The sequence below is a fragment of the Pholcus phalangioides genome, unplaced genomic scaffold (assembly GCF_987345545.1).
Source record: "Pholcus phalangioides strain wild (caught in Gottingen) unplaced genomic scaffold, Ppha-v1.0 ptg000010l_1, whole genome shotgun sequence".
NCBI classification, from domain to species: domain Eukaryota; kingdom Metazoa; phylum Arthropoda; class Arachnida; order Araneae; family Pholcidae; genus Pholcus; species Pholcus phalangioides.
In genome coordinates, this window is record NW_028301603.1 from 44,432,482 (window position 1) to 44,454,386 (window position 21,905).

General features: G+C 33.4%; 1 protein-coding gene across 6 annotated transcripts in view; it reads left to right on the forward strand.

The window, feature by feature from the left end:
- LOC149081570 (phospholipid-transporting ATPase IF-like) overlaps positions 1-21,905 on the forward strand; it is a 179,503-nt gene that overhangs the window by 105,155 nt on the left and 52,443 nt on the right. For all 6 annotated transcript variants that reach the window (XM_089238524.1, XM_089238521.1, XM_089238520.1 and 3 more), the window contains 6 exons: positions 6,647-6,750; positions 12,630-12,743; positions 14,224-14,346; positions 14,649-14,797; positions 15,063-15,216; positions 19,850-19,952. In XM_089238524.1, coding sequence (XP_089094650.1) covers positions 6,647-6,750; positions 12,630-12,743; positions 14,224-14,346; positions 14,649-14,797; positions 15,063-15,216; positions 19,850-19,952 — 747 coding nt within the window. The remainder of the gene's footprint in view (positions 1-6,646; positions 6,751-12,629; positions 12,744-14,223; positions 14,347-14,648; positions 14,798-15,062; positions 15,217-19,849; positions 19,953-21,905) is intronic.

Sequence of the window (21,905 nt, forward strand, 5' to 3'; positions counted from 1 at the left end):
TTAAAGCCTAGCAGGAAACGGAAGAAGAAAACTTCATATGCAAATCAAAGTTCATGACGTCAAAAACCAGAAAAAGGAGATAAGGGCAGAAATCGGGATGTTGCAGAAACGTCTGTTTTACTGCCGTAACTGTGAAATTCGATTGCGCAGTATTGTTTTTTGAGACAAGGTGACTTGAGGATGTCTCAACAACGTGATTTACCGGAATCCATGGCATGGCGTGTTATAGGCAGACTGGAATCCGGGCAAACACAACATAGTGTCGCGGACGCTGTTGGAGTCGCCAGAAGTGTTGTTGCAAGGCTGTGGAATCGGTTCCAAGAAACAGGAAATGTTAGACGTCGACCAGGGCAAGGTCGGCCACTCGCCACTATAGCAACTGATGACCGGTATATACGGTTAACAGCCCGTCGAAACAGAACAGAGAATGCTACGCAGCTGCAAAGACTGTTGCTCTTGGCAACAGGACGAAGGGTGTCCAGCCAAACAGTACGTAATCAGCTTCATGAGGGAGGGCTCTATGCACGTAGGCCAATGGTCTGCATTCCGTTGACCCCACGCCACCGTGCAGCCCGAAGAAGATGGGCTGCTGAACATCGAGATTGGGAGCAACATGATTGGAGCCAAGTGCTGTTTACAGACGAGTCCCGATTCAGTCTGGAGTGTGACACCCGACGTGTTCTGGTATGGAGGGAAAAAATAACCCCACATTCGTTTGTGAAAGGTCACAATACAGATGAGCTGGTTGGATGGTATGGGGTGGAATCAGCATAGGCGGACGTACGGACCTGCATATCATTCGGAATGGCACACCCGAAGGTATACAGACGAGATACTGCGGCCTCATGTCATCTCTTACGCTGGAGCCATTGGAGATTCCTTTGTTTTCCAGGATGATAATGCCCGACCGCATAGAGCTCGTCTGGTAGAGAACATGCTTGAAGCTGAAACAACACAGCGTATGGAATGGCCAGCGTGCTCTCCTGACCTGAATCCAATCGAGCATGTCCCAAACATGCTCGGACGACGCATTGCTGCGCGACCAAGGCCGCCTGTTACTGTCCGAGACTTGCAGATTGCACTTCTTGAGGAGTGGAACAGTATTCCCCAAAGTCTGATCGATAACCTCATCGCATCCATGGCAAACAGGTGTGCAGCAGTCTTAGCTGTTCAAAGAGACCACACGCCCTATTAAAACTCATGCATCATGTCTAAACAGTACTTTTTTTTATCGTTTACATGTAACCAAATCGTTGCCCTAAATCATCTTTTCATGTTTTTTTCGTATTTTCAAAGAATTAAAGCTTAATTCCAATTTTTTTTACGTATTTTTTCTGTATTGCGCATTGATACGCGTGTACTATCCATTGTATGCCAATACGTGGCTGTCTCGCACGGTTTTCTTCACTTTTTTTGCTTGCTCCCCTAATTGTTTTGAGCAGTGTATATCAATCCATTGTCCTGCTTTCATAATTTAGTCATAACCTGTAACCTTTATGTTCTCTAATTGGTGTATGAAAATATAAAGATTTCTTGCTTGCTAATAGAAAAGTGTAAAGTAAGATCAACAAATCAAGTAAGAAAATCAACCAAATCTTTTTTGCATCTATAAGTGTTTCACTATGGGTCATTCCCAAAAAGAAAAAGTGTACAAAACATATCCGAGACTTTATAGGCCTAGTCTTTTTTACAAAATATCAGAGCATTTTGGTAGCAATTTTAATGTCTTTCTTTTAATTTTCAGTCATATGGTATTTCTTAAGTGTTTCAGATAGTATCTTACTATTTTTTAAAAAATCATTGCTTGTGTAGCAAAACTTCAAAATCTTGCTGTCCTAGCTTGAAAAAAGTGTTAAACAAAGAAACTTGGTGCAAATCTGACTTCGTTTTTCTCCAAAAAAACTTAGAATCACGTTTTATACTTATTTTTCTTATGAAAAATTATTTTTTTGTTTGTGTCCCAATATTTTAATCCATCTTAAAATGTCCACTATGTTATTGGGAATAATTATTAGTCCCAAATAATAGGGAATAATTATTATTCATTTGGGAAATATATTTTTATACTAGAATAGAGAGCTGAATAACACTTTTGAGCTCATTGAAAGGTTTACTTTTACTGTTTAATCAAAAATTTTGTATTGGACTTTTGAAAAACTAGTTAAAATTTATGTTATGTCTATAGTACCAGATTTTTTATTTTTGAATGTCCACTCTGCTGCATCATTATCATGAATATTTTGTTTTCATATATATATCAACATTAAGTGATAGAGAAATTTTCTTCAAATCTAATAAACATTCTCGTGAATCATTTGAATTTCTAATGAAAAAATAATAATTTAGGCTTATATTTGTCCACTCTGTTTCAAAAACTCAAGCAACAGAATAGAAACTATGATGTAAAGTTTCCTTAGTTGAGAAATTTTTATTTTAAATTTAACAAGTTATCTATTCAATTTAAGCCCTTTCAAGCATTCCCTCATTATGTTATTTTTTTCAGTTAACCCTTTTAGTAACCACATCATGAAAAAATCAAATCATAATTATCCAGTATATTTTTTGGTTGGCAATTTTTAGTTCTAACTAAGCCAAAATCAAAAACTGTTTTTAAAAAATTAATTAGTGTACATTGATTTGGTACTGTAAAGTACTGTCAGCACTCTACACTTACGATAAAAACAAAAACATAAATTCAAATATGTTGAATAATTCAGTTGCAGCAATATTCATTTCAACACGAAGAAAACCATAATTTTTTTATGCATTTATGAGAGGGCAATTTGTTGGGTGTAGTATGCAAAAGTGAAAAGTGTCATGCAGTAAACAATTTTATGGGGGTGGGGGGAGGGACATCTAATTCAATTTTTTTTTATTTAACAAACAAGTGCAAACTGATACAAAAGAAAAACAGAATAAAAACACATATAAATACATGGGGCTCTTCACAGAAAAAAAAAACACCACCTGTGGATTAGAAACATTCTTTCTGTGACTCCAAGGGACTAGGGTGTTCTTCCAGCAGGCCTACGAAAAATTAAATTATTTATTGTCTGTTGGCACATGGCAACAGCCATTCATTTTCCAAAGATTTTTGTAATTTATGTTATTATTAAAATAATTTTTTACTTTTTTTTATTTTGATATTGATAGAGTAGCACAATGAATTAGTTAATATCAAGTTATGTGTACGTTTACATTCTATATTTTTGGTGTAATCGGTATTACGTATACATTTCTCTGCCCCCCCCCCTTTTCTTCAATATATGAAATTTAAAATATATTCATGCAAGAACATCAGAAATAAAGGGAAAAACCCAACATATATTTATATTTACACTGCACACTGATTGTAAAGATCAACTTCAGTATTTATGTGCAAAATGGTCAAATTCCAGATATTCAATTCCATGGAATATATAATAACAAAAAAGGTCAATAATATTTAGGAAGAACAAACAAATTTTTGGCAATAATCAAAACTATATTCATCAATATTGTAAAAAACAAAGTCAGCTTTTGTTACTGTTGTCAATGATTTGTATTAATTACATGACCTCTTCATAGTTCATATCTTTTGAAAATGAGTAAATGTTGAAATTTCATATCATAATATTATTAGTATGGTTCATTGTATGAAAGAGATTTAGTATTTTAGGGGCAGTAAAACAAACTCTTTTTAAATAATGTTTTATTGACTCTGGCACTTGGTAAATGTTCCATTGCTTTTCAATGTTAGGCCTGTGTTATTCACTGTTACAAATTTTATAATTATATATATGTAGATTTGTCTTATGCTTAGTGTGTGACATTCTGTTCTATTGTTTTTTACAGTTTCTGCTTGTTACTAGTGATCTTATTTTATTATAAATGCTATTTAATCCATGTGTGATCGTATCATGTGCCCCACTACAGGCACAATTTCCATATGTAGAGCCCGGAAGTTCAGGCAAAATGCCATAAATGCCTTTTTTTGCCTATTCCAAACTTTTTGGTAAAATGCCTTTTTTGAAATTTCATGCCATAAATATGCCTATTTTAACATAGTTTTACGTTTATTAGTGAATTTCAGAGGCTATAATCTGTAAAACTTGGATATTTTTAGCATTGAGAACTTCAAAAGAATTGCTAGTTTTAAAATTTTTACACTCTTAGTATTTATTATCAGAAAGCAACCCCCCCCCCCCAAAGCCCCATTTAGACGTAAACAACTGATCTTAAAGGTTGGTGTTGTCGTGCATTAACTTTGCTTTCACCGGATAGCATTAAAATGTGAATGAATGTTTCACGTGAACGCAGCCCATTTTTAAAAAGCAGAAGAAAATTAGAAGTTTTGTTTCTTGACATGCTTCACATAATATGTCTTGCTCAGGCATTGAACTGTGTTGTATGTGTATAGTGGACAGATGATTGTCTTAAGAGATCACGAATTGACGGTTTGGCGTACACAAGGCAGGGTAGGAGCAGACAAGGCTTTGGAGCCCATGTTGTTTTGATCTTGTCTCTTTTGCACCATAAATGCACTGCAAACAGCCATAGCTATTTATTAAACCATACATATTCAGTTTGCGATTAAATTGACCAGAGTCACCCTGAAGAGTGTGACAGATGCGACCACGCTGTGCCCCGCATTTGAAGTAGTCCTGCATACGTGTTAATATTAAAAAAAGTTAATTTTTTCCACAAAAATATAACAATGTAGCCATGCTTTAACTATAGAAATGATTATTTTAAATAATTCAACAAATAAACCAGAATTATTCTTAACTCGAAGGAGCCCCACAGATCATTTTCTCCACTGGCTTCGCATCTGGTGATGGTGGCCCTCGAATTAGCCTAATCCTGAGTATCTACTTAACATTTTATTTTGGGCTTGAAATCAATCTAATTTGAATAATAATGCAGTTATTATAAGCTATAATTAAAACAATAGACATATTAAGTTTAACCAATTTTTTAAGCTAGTTTTTGGCCCTGAATATTTTTGTTTTTAGTTATTTTTTCTTCCTTCCAAAAATAATAAATGCCTTTTTTTAGTGCCTATTTTAGGCTTTTTTACGTGCCTATTTCAACCATTTTTAGTGACTAAATTTCTGGGCTCTATCCATATGTAATAAATCCATGCATAAAAGAGATGTCCTTTAGAAAATTTCTATCGATCGTGTTTTTGAGTTTATATAAGATTGTTGCAAAGGTTCTAATTTTTTAAACTATTTTTTTTACACTCCAGATTCTATTTAAGATCAACCTGTATTGGAATTCCTAAATAGTTATAGCCATAAACTCATTCTATTTCCTGACAATTATATTGTCAGCTCTCAATTGTCACAAGAAGCAATTATGTATTTTTATGCGTATATCAGTTCCATGGTTGTTATTTTTTGATTTTTGAGCAAATATATTTTGTTTTTCAAGTATTAATTTTAATTACTTTAAATTTTTGGATACGAATAAACACCAATGGTGGTACCAACAACTTGGATTTGGAAAATATATCAAGAACAGTATAAAGCTGGTGGTGCACTGTGATGATGGTCTGCCCCTTGATTCAACGATAATCCCTATGACAGATTTTTTTTAAAAATTTTTCTTTTAGTCCACAGAGTATTTTTGTATCAAGATTTCATTTATTATTTCTGAAAATAAAAACTGCACATTCAAATTATAATTGAATTTCAGTTCACCATTTGTTGACATACAATCTACACCTCACCATGTACTGAAGGTACTTGTAACAGTTACAAATTTGTTTGGCATTTGAAACACAGATTTCCAATACCAAGTTTATATCACCATTAACTGAGATATGGATCAATACTGAGTAGGGAACTAAATATTATGCATTCATCTCAACTATTTTCTTAATATTATGCCTCTGCAAAGTAGCAACTATAACTGCTTATAATGATGGCTGTGAAAGCGAGTTTTTATGCATAAATCTTTCATCATATTTAAAAAACTAATTGTCCCACACTTTTGCTGTGGTCTGATAATTGTGAAGTACTTTAGTTATACAACTTTCATACTTCAAAATCCCAACTCCCAACAATGTATGTAAGAGTTGTTATGGAAATTAAAAGTTAGTGGTACTTTAAAGAACCGTCATAGCTGAAAGGATAGAATACCAAAGTTAGGTAGTAAAGATTGACAAAATCATGGCCAGGCACAGATTCAGGTAGATGTGTCATAAGGGTCATTTTAGTACGATTAAAGATTGTTCTATGACAATACATTTTTTTTTCAGGCTCTACTCCGCCCCTTCCTTAATCTACTCTTGGTCATTGATGTGAGAGGCTTAAACAAAATATACCAATATCAAATTACTATTTGAAAGCAACAAAAAATACCAATGATATTTATTTTTTTACAGTGATATTTGCTTTTGTAACAGTAGACAAAATCCACCACTTTCAGTAATAAAACCCAAAAAAATAAAATATTAGTCCAAAATAAAAGTGAAAAATATTTATGAAATATTAAATTTCAAGTCTCAAGCTATAATTTAGATCAATTTTAGTTTGAAAACTCAATTTTGAATTTTTCTTCATTTCAAAAATGTTAAATATGCATTGTGTTTTGGGAATGACCCATATAAAGAAATTTTTTCCCTTATTTTCCTAAGTTAATTTTTATCAATGTGTTTCAGGAGATATAACATTGTTTTGCAAAGGAGCAGATAATATTGTGCTAAAGCTATCAAAGCCACACTTAAGGTATCAAATTGAGCATCAGATCAATATGTATGCTCTTGTAAGTTAGATTTTTGATTTTCTGAAAAAAATGTATTTTTAATGTGTGTGAGATTACATTGTATCTAATATTTTGTGAATGCATTATGATCATGATCAAATTTATTTTTTTTCTTATTTTTCACGTAACCAACATTTTAAAGTAATTTTTTCTCAAAATAATTATTTTCTTATAAAAAGCTTACTTTTGAGCAAGTTACGATACTTTACATTTTAAATTTGTCAAATTGTTAATTAATTATTCATTTATACAAAGTTTCAAGTCAAAAATGACATATATACATAGCTTGTGGACAAATAAAAAAGTAGCAGAGACACATCTATGCACATTCAATATTCCTATAATATTCTGTTAGAAATCTGAAAAAAGGCCTTGGAACTCATGTAACTATGCAATAATATGAATAAGATATGAATCGTTTACATAGTTGAACCCTTGCTGTAGCAAACCTGGTTCATTATAAACCGAAATATTTTCGGTTAAAATTCGGTTAAAAATTTTCATTATAAATGAAAATTCTGGTCCCACTATATATTATGCTCTTTTATTAGATCAGCTGTACTGAACAAAATTTTTGGTCCCCTTGAAGTGCTGTAAAAGGGGGAGGGGGGGTTAAATGTGCATGCTCAAGTTGAACCAGGGTTATCAAATAGATAACTTGTACAGCATAACCAATGATCTGCTATTCTGACCCATTTTAAATGTAGCTGGGTCAAAAAGAAATTCTACTGATGATAGTACTACACATTAGCCATTCATGTTGAATGTTCTGTTATGTTCGAAAAAATACTGGATTGTAGAAGTAATCAATAATAAATATAGCTAACATTTCTTTTTACCCACAAACCTCAAATAAATTGAGTTCAAAAGAAATTAAGAATGCTGGCAACTAGTTTCAAACAAAAACAATATTGACAGAACTTATGTTTTTAATAGTTGATTAGAGTAATTCACAATTTTTGTTAGAATATCAATTGCTAATGAACAATAGTTTGAACCAATGCTATGTGGTGAGAAGATTAATGAAGCATCTATAATAAAAATGTAACGATTTATTAATGTGCATGAAAACATGACAAGACATCCTGATACATTAGTGGTCAATGATCAACTGACTATAAGTGCGCAGTTACATACCTGAAGCGAGAGGGGGTGCCATATCTGTAGGTGACAGGACTTGCTATACATTTTTTTTTGTTTTTACTAACCTTTTTTAATTTTTTGTTTGCTTGGGCTTCATAATTCATATACGCAGCGTGATTATAATTAAAGTTCCTGCTTTTAGTAGTTTTTTCTCAAAAAACTACTCATTCGAATACAGCTGAATTTTCAGGATATCTTAATGAGCCTATGGGAGTGAAATTTATGCAATGAAAAAATATTTAAATTCTTTACCACAAGTTGAATACGTCACTTTTTTTATTGAACTTTCCATCTTCCCATGGTCTATATAGCATACATACCAAGTTTTGATGGAATACCTCTATCACAATGGGCGCTTCATAGGTCTGAGTAGTGGCAGTATACTGAAATTACTCCTATGTAGTGCCCATTCTGGTGGACATATTCCATTGAAATTTGGTATATAAACAATATGGACCATAAAAAAAAGGAAAATTGAAAAAGAAGTGCCACTTATATTCAACTGGTGGTAAAAAATTGAAATATTTTTATTCCATAAATTTCACTCCCATGGTCTCATTAAGATGTCCTGAAAATGTTTCTGTATTTGGATAAGTTTGTGAAAAAAAACTACTCAGAGTATACGGGAACTTCAACTATAATCTCTCTCACCCTTATATATATATAGAAAAATTTACATTATGAAAATTAAATTTTTTTTGTCAAAATTCACCAATATCAGTGCCATAGGCAGCTGTAATATGCAGCGTAGTGAAAAAACATTGTAAAAGTTTCATATTTTAAATGAAATACTGCAAACAAATTAATATGTGAACTGGAAAGAGATAGCAAAAATATGAAAATTCAAATAGGAATTCAAAAATGAAAAAAATTATAGCCAATGTCTAGGGCTTTCATCACAGGGGAACACCCTGATGACACGGTAAAAAAACCAAAAAAAATGGTTTTTTTTTTTGTTTTAAACCAGATTTTTTTGGTTTAAACCAGTTTTTGGTTTAAATAGCATTAACATTAAAAACAATAAAATTTCTGGAAAATCATTCAAAATTCTTATAATTAATTAAAATGAAATGTTTATTAGTGTAATAATTATACTATTTTCCAATTTATATATTTACTATTCAAATATTAATTAATCTATAAATATTTCTTACATTTTAACAAAGATCCACTTTTGCAATTTAGTTATTTTTTTGCTTAACTCAATGAATTTGTGTTTGAAAATTCTTAATATTATAAACCATGTAATATAAAGGATTTTTTCTACAGTTACTTTCAGTATGCTCAATTAGGAAGCTATTTTGCAAAAACTGTTCTATATAAAGTAGGTGAATACAATGTATTTAATGAAGCATAAATAATGCAGATTAATTAGCGATGATTTACTATATATTGGGTGATTATAACTGAAGTTCTGATTTCAAAACACTTTAAAAAAAAGAATCATCATTAGAATGACTTCAAAATTTATATGAATATTCCTGAAGCAATGGAACTTTAAATGGCAAAGGGGAAAAATATTTAAAAATGTAAAATTAATGAAACTGTACTCATCCAACACATGGGAAATTGCTCGCAGAATGAAAATGATAGACAGTCAGGGCATAATTCATGGAAACATTACAAAAATGAAGTAATTGAAAAATAAAACTACAACTTACTTAAGAAATGTTAAATATGTTGTCCACTGTGTGTTCTGGGTATGAGGTGAAAGCAAAAAATGCTTGTTCAACAACAGATCAGAGTATGCCATAATCATGATGTGGATGTGCTTGCAAATAACCAGAGTTTGCAATTCAACCACTGTTCATAACATTTTGAGGTACCCCCCACAGCCAGAAGTTGCAAGGGTTAAGGTTAGCACTGAACTGTCTGCCGGCCATGTGTCATGTCATCCTGTTATTGTCAAAATAGTTCTCAGCAACTACTTTGCTGGTATTGCAATGTGCATCTTATAAGAGTTGTACTATCCACACGCTAATGTTGTTGAAGTGTCGAAATGATGTGGTTATACAGAATAGTATTATCCTGCTGGCCAAATACAGCATCATCTACTTGCACATTTTTCACTTTTTTTTTTTCTTTTCTGTTGCTAAAGAAATTTTCATTGCTTCAAGAGTATCCATGGAAATTTTCAAGTCATTCTGACCGGTAGTTCTTATTGTATAGTTTTGGAATCAAAATTTCAAATTATAATCACCCAGTATATAGCTGTAGCTGATTATTTTTCATAAATCTGTTACTACTATACAGTAGAACCTTGATAAACTGGGCTTAATAGTGAAGTATAAAAAAAAATTATTAAATATTAGGACTGGGTGATATACAGTATGAGCTGTGGTACTTCTTATGGGAAAAAAAAGGAAAATGTCTATGGTGTAATGTAACTACTAGTACACTGGTGTTTGTCCTTTAGGGACAGTTGGTGTTTTTATTGGATTAGAAGACCACCTGTGTGTGCCCCTAGCATGATGGTGTCACTACTGTTGCTACTTCTTTGTGAAGGAAAAAAAACAAAAACAAAAAACCCTATGAGAAAATGCACCACTACATTTAGATGTGTAATCCTTATTCATGAATTTGCTAAAGATATAGAACATCAGAATGTAGCCAAAAGTTGGAAAATGTGGTATAAATGAGAAATTTCAGCTTCTGTATATCACTTTAAATAACTAAGCTACTTTAAATGAAAAAAATATATAAATTCAGGTCACTTTTATGAGACTTTTTGGAACAAAAACACTTATACCACCTTATACCATTTAAAGATATACCATCAAAATGTTTCCAAGAATATAAAATGTAAGAATGAAAAATTTTGGCTAATAATGAACCAGTATGATATTTTTCAAGGAAAAAATGATATTTAGGCCACTTTTATGTGATTTTTGAAGAAAAAAAGACCACTTGGTTAAAACCAAGGTTTAAACCAAAAAACCCTGCCCTGACATTGGCTTAACACAGAACGTTTCTGAGATCATTTGGCCTCCATAGTCTAAACAGATGCTCAATCCCCCTTCGTTCTGCTGTAAAAGGCAAAACAAATGTTTTTTGTAAAGTTGATGAAAAATTCAAAGTAATAGTCAATATAAAAATATATAAAATAGATGCAGAAGGTGCAAGTACATACCATGTGCTAGTCCTAGGTATAGCTGGTTGTGTTCAAAGTGAACAGTTATAGTTGAGGATGAGGTAAGTCCAAGATGTAAGGAGGAAACCTGTTGCATATTAAAAAATTTTTGAAATTATTTAATGCATTTTGAAAATCTTTGGCATTATTACAGATATGTTTGTTGTGAGAAAATTGGAAAAATACAATATTTTTTAAAACCTTTTTTCTAATATTTGAATTGTGATTGGTTAGAAAATTGACTGTGTGAAATTGAAGTCTTTTCTTTTTTAGTGGATACCAGTTAAGACCATACTGTTAGCAACGTTTATTTTTAAGTCAAGGAAATCAGCTTGATTATTGTTGTGATTAGTTTTTAGTTTTTTTAAGATTTAATGTAGGATAGACTTGCTGACTGATTTTGTTAAAGTTGTTGTAGTTGAAAATAATTAAATCATCAATGTATTTGAAACCAGTAATATTAAAATATAATTAAATTCAATTTTTAAGAGAAATTAAATTTTTGTTTTCAAAGTAATGCAAGAAAATATTTTCAAAAGCACTTGAAAAACAAGTCCCCATAGGAATACCTGTGGTTTGTTTATATAAACTAATACCATTAAATAGATAGATCTCAAAAATACAAAATTTTGCAATATTCAACCATTCGTGTTTTTCTATTTTTATGCATTGTTTATAGTTGTTATAGAGAAATTCATAGATGTTAAGAATTTCATTATGTCGAACGTTAGTGAAAAGATTTTCAAAATCAAGTGTCTCAATGGATTTAATTTTATCTTTTTTAAGAAGTTCCAATACCTTGACATTATTGTTGATGATAATGCCAAATTTGCTGTTGTCAATTTCTTATATTCTTCATAATAAAAATATTTTCACAAATATATATATAAAATAAATTTCTTCATAAATAATAAATTTCTTCATAATAATAATCTTATCATGAAGCAATTTGAAGAATTTAAAACCAATTTTATGATTGTAGCTATTTGTGGTTGCATGTCACAAATCTCAATTTAATTGGCTTTTTGTCAAATTTGACAGTAGAAAAAACATGGAAATTTAAGATTATCATTTGCAATTTTCAATTTTTTGAAATTTGCCAAGTTTCTTTCATTGATTTCCCTGATAGGTCTGTCAGTTGAAGCGTAGGTATAGTTAAGAGAATACTCGTTGATATAGTACAGTAACTCTTTATGAAACTTGTCTAACATAACTGATCTGAATATGCATGGTTTTTGCAAAGGGCCATTAAATTCTGAAATAATTCTGTTTTAAAGAAACCTATTCTTATTACCTACTTCATCAAAATTATGTGTGCGATTTTAACAGATAACCAAGAGTGATGTACAGAAACAAGTAAAATATTTTTTTTTTTATTGTGAATTAGTCAAATAGTAACTCATTCAGAGTAGCCATATAGTTTGATCAGCTGTGCATTCTATATAAAAAATTTACATATACTCATGTGATTTGGCCACCACTGCTGTATAGCTTTCTTTCAATGTTCATTCAAGATGGCGCAATGAGTTGAAAATAGCAATGCAAAATTTGTGAATTTAGATTCTGAAACTCCCATAAGTTATATATGGATGTGTTTGTTGAGCAGGCTGGCTATAGAGCTCTGGCAATTGCAGAAAAGAAGTTATCGAAAGATGAGTATCTAGAATTTGATCGTAAGCTCAGGGCAGCAAGGTGCTTGCTGACAGATCGTGATACTGCTGTAAGTATATATTGTCTTCGTTTTGTTGTCATTTTTATCTTAAATGTAAAAATGTGTGTTGTCAATTGTGTTACACACAATTGACAACACATTTGAATTAATTGTAACAAAATTGACACGTTTAAAAAGAAATACGATAAACATGTTGGGGTAAATCGAGAAGCTATCCATACTTAGAATAAGACAACCATAAGTATTCTTTAAGGGCATTGTATAATATTTTATCAGGTGTATATATTGTTTACAATTTTTGTTAATTGCATTTTTAATTGGGTTGCTATAATTTTGAAATATATGACATCCATATTTTTATGGGCATCTTTTTCTCAGCCACTTCGTTGGGCATTTTGCCTGTTGTGGTGTTGTATTTGTATTTATTTGTGTTTGAGCACATTTATGCTGTTTGCAAATGTATTGATCTGATGTTTGCTCTCAAACATTAGAGTGTCATACTTGAAAAAGGACTCCTAATCAATGAAGCGCTATATTAATTATCAATATATCATAAAATACTTTTCCAGTTAATTTTTCCAAATACCCAGCAGCTGTTCTGGTGTTTGAAGAGAATAAACTACTTATAAACCCTTACAGCAGCAATCTCGAGATATCTTATCTAGCTTGGTCTGCTTTATTTCAGCAATCCCAAAATATCCAAATTTTCAGTTTTTCAGATATTGGGAGAACAACTTCTTTCAACGTGATTTAATGGACCAAATAGAGGGAGATGACTTCTTAATGACTACCCATACCACTTGAAATATGATAACTAGTGAGTAAAAACATGCACTGCTGAAAAACTTCTCTTGACAACATCAAACAAACTGTTGCAGTATGCTCATTGAACATTTTCTTTTATCAATAAATCTATTTCTTTAAATTGGTTGGTCATTTAACTTTAAGGTTCCTACACACTTTCAGGTGTTCATTAGAAATGTGCTTTCCAAGACCCCTCCTCTCCACACTATCAGGGCTGTCTTAATGCATGGACCCACACGGGCACCTCAAGAGTAAAGGGGCCTCACGAAAATGAGATCTAGTTAAAATTTTCTAGAATTTATCTAGTAGGGCCTCAAAAAAACCTTTTGGCCCGGGGGCCCATGATGATGTTAAGACGGCCCTGCACACTATTCTTTATTCTTCAAATCATTTGCTCTAAACTGTTGTTATGTTGGCAGGTGATAGTGAAATGAAAAGGATAATCCTTAACAGCTTACAAAAAACAAAAGTAAAATGATGGGAGAAAGGAAGTTGTGTGTAAATTCTTGAGAAAGGACTCACAGACTGTTTACACACAAACAATAGGTGGCGTTATAATGAGTAAGCACTAAAACAGGTTTTTACAGTGTGGAAGATTTGCTCACTAAAAATTTGTGGCATTAAGCAGGGTTCACACTACAATGGGGAGGGGGTGCTATAACAGGATTTGACTGTATGTATTTTTTGTCGCGATTCATTCTATATTCTCTCCCTATTCTTGAAGGTTGCTGAGATGTTTGACAGCATTGAATGCGATTTTGATTTGATAGGAGCCACTGCAGTTGAGGATTGCCTGCAGAAAGGTGTTAAAGATACCTTGAAAGCCCTTCATGCTGCTGGTATTAAGGTATCTGAACATTTTATCTCACTTGCACTTCATGCGAGTCTAGTTTTTTATTTTTGGTTTTATATTAATTTGATACAATGTGATTTTAGATATTTTCTGCTTATTTTGCAGCTATTGAAGAGTTGTGTAGCTCTCTTTATAGCAAATGTTTATCGATATAGTACAGTATTTTGAGATTAATATCAAAGTTAATGGTGCTGTTTTCATGGTTTTTTCTACTTGTAGAGCCATTAATTTATTTTTCTGTACTCCCATGCTGTGTACTATTTTTAATTTATATTTTTTTTTTTTTTTTTTATCAGGTTTGGGTGCTAACTGGGGACCATCATGAGACAGCTTACAACATCAGCCTTGGTTCTGGTCATATGAATGAGGACACAGTCTTGTTGCACGTGTTGAACCAACATACCCCTGAAGAGAGTTATTTTACCCTGACTCGGATAAAAGCTAGGTAATATTGTCTTTAGAGAGTTTAAAGAGCATCTCTGCAGATCAACATTCATATTGAATTTCCAGTGATTAATAAGTTGGAATTCCATCGATTTGTTCCTTTTTTTTTTTATTTCATCATTTTCCTCATCCTCACTTTTCTTCCAGAATTGGCAATGGGTAGATAATACTGATAATGAAATTTTATAAAATTTTATGACTCACCATATGTAATAGGATTGATTGGTTCCTGTTTTAGAGTTTTCTGAATATTCAAAAATTTATAGGATAGCAGAAGAAAACCTCAAAGAATGTGCATTGCTGATTGATGGAAAAAGTCTAGGACTTTCTCTAATTGATCATCCTGACTTGCTTGGGTCAGTGGCAGCAAGCTGCGCTTCTGTTCTTTGTTCCCAACTATCTCCTCTGCAGAAAGCTGAGGTAAAGATACATTTTTCATAATTTCATTAGCAGTTTATCATACCATGCTTGAACAAATCTATAAAAATTAACATCCTTGACTGATTATGTAACTTAAAGTAATACATGCTCAAATTAGTATTCTATATAACAACATTGATCAAGTGGTTGAAAAAAAAGCCATTCCTGGCCAAAATTTTTACTGGTCTCTGGGAATAGATTTACTTGGTCCTGGTTCATAATAAATAAGTTGAAAATTAAGGTTCATAAATTACTTTTAATGACCATCCCTAACTGTAAAGAAAGCAAAATTTGCTTACTTTATGACTGGAGACATTCAATTCAACTTTGCTGAAAACGTTTTATCACCTCCAAATACTGCTTCTGATTCTAAGTTTTCCCGTTTTTCCCAACCATTGCTAGAAATAAAAAATTGTCTCTTAAACTGTTGGCGCCTCCTCACACAGATATACTTAAATCAATCTCAAGTAGCCTCCACTGTAGAATCGAGGTGACATGAATAAATGGAGTTGCCCGTTCTCCCTCACAGTAAAAAAAACAACCTCGAAGCCTGGGAAAATTAATAAAAATGACAGTGTTTTAGTTTACCTTCTCATATTCCTGTACCTCATAAACCGGGATAAAAAAAAAAAATCAAATTTCTAGCAATTATAGCAGCAATGAAGATATTATAAGTAGAGCCCAGAAGTTCAGGCAAAATGCAATAAATGCCTTTTTTTTTGCATATTTTCAAACTTTTTTTGGTAAAAATGCCTTTTTAAAGTTTTCCTGCCATAAATGCCTATTTTAACATCTTTTTAAGTTTATTAGTGAATTTCAATGTCCATAATCTATACAACTTCAATATTTTGAGCATTGAGAAGAAAAGAATTGCTGGTTTTAAAATTTTCTAACTCTCTCGGTACTAATTATCATCAGACAGCCCCACCCCTTCCAGTCCAATTTAAATGTGAATAAGTGATCTGAGAGAGAAGTTGGTGTTGTCATGCATTAACTTTGCTTTGACCAGATGATGTTAGATGTGAATAGTTTTATTTCAGATAAACGCAGTCCATGTTAGAAAATCAGAGGAAAATTAGAAATTTTTGTTTCTCCACATGCTTCACGTGAATAAGTCTTGCTCAGGCATTGGACTACTACTACTGAATCATACATGCACCTCGTTCATATTCCTCTGCGGAACTTCTAACGAATTGCTACATGTTGGAATGTGTGTGTATGTGTAGTAAACCTGACGTAAAGTTTGTTTCTGTGTAATGCTTGTTATGTGCAGTGCTGCCATCTGGCATCAATTTTTTTCTTACTATGGGTGAAGTTTAGTGATTACACTTCACCCATAGTTCAGGCATTGGACTGCATTGTATATGTATAGCTGACCAATGACTGTGTCTTGGGACAGTCATCTGTCAGCAATTCACCATCAATTGACGCCATGGCTCACACAAGTGGGATAGAAGGAAACAGTGCTCTGGGGCCCATGTTGTTCTGATTTTGTTTTTTTTTTCACTATAAATGCACTGCAAACAACCGAGACTTTTTACATACGTATTTAGTATTCAATTAATTTTACCAGTTACCCTCAGGGGTGTGTGACAGATGCAGCTACACAAGGTCCACTCTTGAAGGAGTCCCGCATACATGGTAATGTAAAATAAATCTGTTACTACATTTAATAAATCTATTCTCTACATTTTCTCTACGGGCTCTGCATCTGGTAATTGTGGTCCTGAAATTGACCTAATAATGAGGGTCTACTGACATTTTATTTTGTGCTTGAAATTAGTTTAACTTGCATTATAATGCAGTTACCATAAATCATAATTAAAGCAGTATAGAGGATTAAATGCAGCTAGTTTTTAGATCCTTGATATCTTAGTTTTAGTTATTTTTTCCATAAATTATAAATGCCTTTTTTAATGCCTATTTTAAGCATTTTTAGTACCTTTTGCCTGCCTATTATTTTGGCCATTTTTAGTGCCTAAACATCTGGGCTCTAATTATAAGCAATTGTTATTCTACATTACTATCACCACTATAAAAGACTAATTTGAAGGAAATTATAGGTACATCTATATACATTGAAAAGATTATTCATTGTAGAGTATTTGTTTTGGCACAGGATAGTTTTAAGAGTACTGTGGGTCCCTGGGCAAAGTGATTTTTCTGAGGTCTCTACCTGGCTAAAAAGGTCTGCCTACAAATTAACGTGCTCACTCTGGAAAATTTGACTCATATTTTGTTTTCATGAGGCCCACCCAGACAGCCTGGGAGGGGGGGGGGCATGCATTAACATGGTACTGTTTCGACCTGGGAATTATGGGAATCGTATTCATAATTCATCATGGTATACGGAATGAGGAAATAAGAGACACGCTTATCTGGTATTAACTCCTGACTTACCTGCATTGGAGACATCACAATATAAGGAGTAAGTGAGCCCCGATTACCTAGAGGTAAGTTAAATGTATGTAGTAAATGTCCATTATATTGAGTGAGTGGTAGGGTTATAAGATGAAGAAGCTTTATTGTGATAAGAGCAGACCACACTGTTACTGAACTGAGAGAAAAAATATAGCTGTGTTTATCTTTGAGTGGGTATGGAATTTTGCTATATCCTCTTTTGCGCATGTGCATGTAGGATCTATATTTACATGCATTCCAGTTGAGGGAGATTACGGGAGCTTTATCAAGGAGCAATTTCAAAGTATAATTACTGAATACCTGTATCGATGCTTCCGCTCCTTTCATTGACTCCTCACAAGACCAACTTGGGTATTGAGTTATTTTCCGAGTAAATTTAAGGTCTAAATTTTTTTCAAAAATGTCATAAGGTTGATGTCCAAAAGTTCTCATTACTGAATTATAAAATTGCATTGCTGAAAGTCATCCATAGTGCTGCTGGCTACAAGTGCAAAATCTTTCAACAGCAGCCTTGTCAATGATTGCAGTGTGAACTTACGCTTTTTAGCCTATCCGGGCCCTTTTTTGTCTTGATTGTCATTGTAGAATTGGCAGGATTATTGTCCACTGATGGGACATCACTTCAACTATTGCAACATCTTACAACTGTAGATAACAATGAATTTTTACAATTCAGTATGTATAAAGTAAAGCACCTTGAGCCTTTGGATTGCAAAGTAAAAGACAATTTATTTTTGGAAATACAATTTGCTTGACAGCTTTTCCCCTCCTCTTCCATAGTTAAAAAATCGTCCCCTCATTTTTGGTAGATGGGGGGGGGGGGGGTTCATGCCTCTTTTCCCATAATCCTTTGGGCTGTGAGTGGAGAAATATTTTTGTGGCATTTTAATGATGAGAGTAAACAGGTTTTAGAAGGAAAGACTTTTTTTGGATATTATGCCAAAGTGAACTCCAAAAGAAAAGTCTACTAGTCTCAGCAGCAAATAGAATCCTGCCCTCTTGCAATCCAGGCAAGCTCGCCATTGCAAGAGGACTGGGTTTGATTCCTCTATACTTTTGATTTGCACATTTATTGTAACACATTTTTGGCATACTGGATAACGTGGCTGAGCTGAAACTATTCTGACACAAATTTGCTTATTTCCAGGACACTGACTAAATTTTATTTATTTGAGCACATAAATGCTGTAGGCGCTGACCGCGATAACCAGTGGGTGCTATATGTGAAGCAATATAAAAATTCATTGGGAAGTTAATGTACAATTCAAAGGATTAATACATTCTTTCTTGTTCACATAAATCACAAAATAATTAATAACAATGTGGACATGCATGCCAGCTAAGGACTGCATGCTAACATTATTTCTTCTATTTTCATATCTCGGAGGACTCTGTTAGTTTATTTCATGTGAATGACTTCTATTCTCAAGGTCATCTCATGGTGTATAATCTGTATTATACACATGAGCAGAGTGAGGGAAATGAAGAGAGTGACACATCTCTCAAATCGATTTCACTGGTTATAGATTCGGAGCCTTTGTGCCTGTCTCACCTAGCCAGTTAGTATTGCATTGCCAGGATTTTCAATGTCTCATTTTCTAAAGTTCCTGTAAACCAGTTTCCTAACCTTTTTTGTCCCATCCCCCCCTTCTACAGAAATTGTTTTCTCCCAATGCAACCTAACCCGTAGGATCCTGTGTTAAACCTGTGGCTTCTACTGTCCCCTCCCCCCCAGAGGGCATTTACGCCCATGTTGGGAATCACTGCTGCAAACCTTTAAAGGGCGGGTTGGGCAGTGCCGTCTTCAGCATGGGCCCACCCGGGCACGGCCTGGGGGCCTCAAGAGAAAAAAGGCCTCGCAAAAATGAGAACTTGTTGAAATTTTCAAGAATTTGCCTATTAGGGCCTCAGAAAAATTACTTGGTCCGGGGACCCATGATGCTCTTAAGACGGCCCTGGGGTCAGGTGCATCATTGAGATAATATAAATTAATGCAGTGGCCCATTTCTTTTTCACACTGTCACCATCTGTCCAATGCAAATATTTCTCCTACTTGACATCTTGTACCTTTTGTTATAGAGTCATTTAAGAAATGCTTGATTATATTGCTATCAAACTTCAGTATCAGCACCAGCTTTACAACAAGGTTTTTGATAAATTAGTTCCAGCGACATACCTTATATGCATTTCAATATTTCAACACTCTACTTAGGTTGTGAAAATGGTCAAATCAATGCATGACAAACCAGTTACTGCTGCTATTGGTGATGGTGCAAATGATGTCAGTATGATCCAAGAAGCTGATGTGGGCATAGGTAAGGTTTTTGTAATCCATACCCTTTTTTATGAGCATTTTTATTTATGTTTTGCAATAAAGAGCTTTTAGAGCATTCAAGTATGAGAGCCAAACAAAAAAAAGGGGTGTGAAAATCAATAAATTGTGCATTTTGTAAAATTCCTAAATCTTTCCGATATTCTATTTGTTATGTAGACTATCTTGGCTAAATCTTGCCGAACAGAACAAATATATTAGCTGCAGCCATTGTGTTGTATGTGGGTATTGTAATTACTTCATATCACAAAGAAGCCAGAACTTGATCCTAGTAATCACACATTGGTGGTTGTGACTGTTTGTTTTCTGTGATATCCCAAGCTTGAGGATTGAGCACGAGCCAATTTTTCACTTCCCAAAGTAAAAGTTTTATAAATAACCAGCAACAGATCCACAACAAAGGTCATTGTGTCAAAACACAATGAATGTCTAATTCAGTGAGTAATTAAATCACTGGAAAATACCTAATTATGCAAGTAATTAAATTCACCAAAGAACTAGTGTTGACATAACCTGCTAAACAGCAGGTCAAAGTTTCACTTTTATTTTGCAACAATCATTTTTTGTCTAGTTAACCAAATTGCTTTATTTGATAAGAAACCAGCTGGGATCCTACCTATAAGACATAAACAATAATAAAAAATTACCTAAATATTCATCTATTACAAGTTCTGCACTTTAATTTGAGAAAATTGATGACAGCATCTCCTGAATGCTATCTGATTGTTTGACCAGTACTACTGCTATTCAATTGTACATGCACCTTGTAAATATTCCTTTGAGGAATTTCTATGTATTAGGTACATGCTGGAACATGTTGCATGTGTATATGTATGGACCTAACATATTTATGCTGTCAATTATGAGAATTATGTGTTCAAGAGTTTCTGCCACCTGTCTTCAGTTTATGTTAGTATCGTGTTGCAGTCTACTGGGTCTCACGACAGAGAGCAACACGCCTACAACGATAAATTATTCAATCATTACACTTCACTCACAGTTAGAAAAACTGGTGGCAGATGGCAGCACGACACATAACAAGCATTACACAGAAACAAACTTCACATCAGGTTTCACTACATGTACACACACATTCCTGCATGTACCAATTCGTTAGAGGTCCCGCAGAGGAATATGGACGAGGTGCATGTGTGGTTTAGTAGTAGTAGTAGTAGTCCACCGGGTCTCTACAGAGAGACCAGCTTGAATTTAAAGCCTACCGTTCAGAATTGACAATAAATTGTGGATCCCGAACTAATTAGCCCTCATGTGCAGAGAATGACTGTGGTGCGACAAAAATGATCAAATGATGAGCTTGAATTTTTACCTCAAAGTTAAAAACCACAGAACATCAATTCCAATATTTGACCGCTGAGAAATTACAGCGGAAGTCATCACAAAAAAGAGGATTCATTGTCTAAGAGAGAAATAGAGGAGAAAAGGAAAAAATCTTCTAGGGTTGCTAACCTGATGCCTTGGTGCAAGTATGGGTAGTGCAAAGTAGGTTTCATCATAGCATAAAGAGAAAATGTGTATCTATACCTTTTTTGGGCTTGTTTAACTAAAATATTATAACAGTAATTGTCAGTTTCACAAGTTTGATTTTCATGGATCTAGCCTAGACGGATACTGCATCCCTTGGGAGATCAAACACTGGTCCTCAGTTATGTGTAGTTTATGTATTGTGTTGTTTTTGTGTTATACCTTTGTACTTTACTTATATGTATGAAAATGGTAATAAAATTTCATTTTATTAAATTTCATTTCAGTATTTCATTTTGGCATTGGCTCAGGGCAAAGAATCAGGGGATACAAACTCTTCGGCAAAGAATCGGGGGGGGGGGGGATAATACATACTTTTTTGAGCATTAAAGTCTTGACTATTTCTTGCATGCCAGGAAAAGCAAGTTGCAATAAGGATCATGGAATACATTAA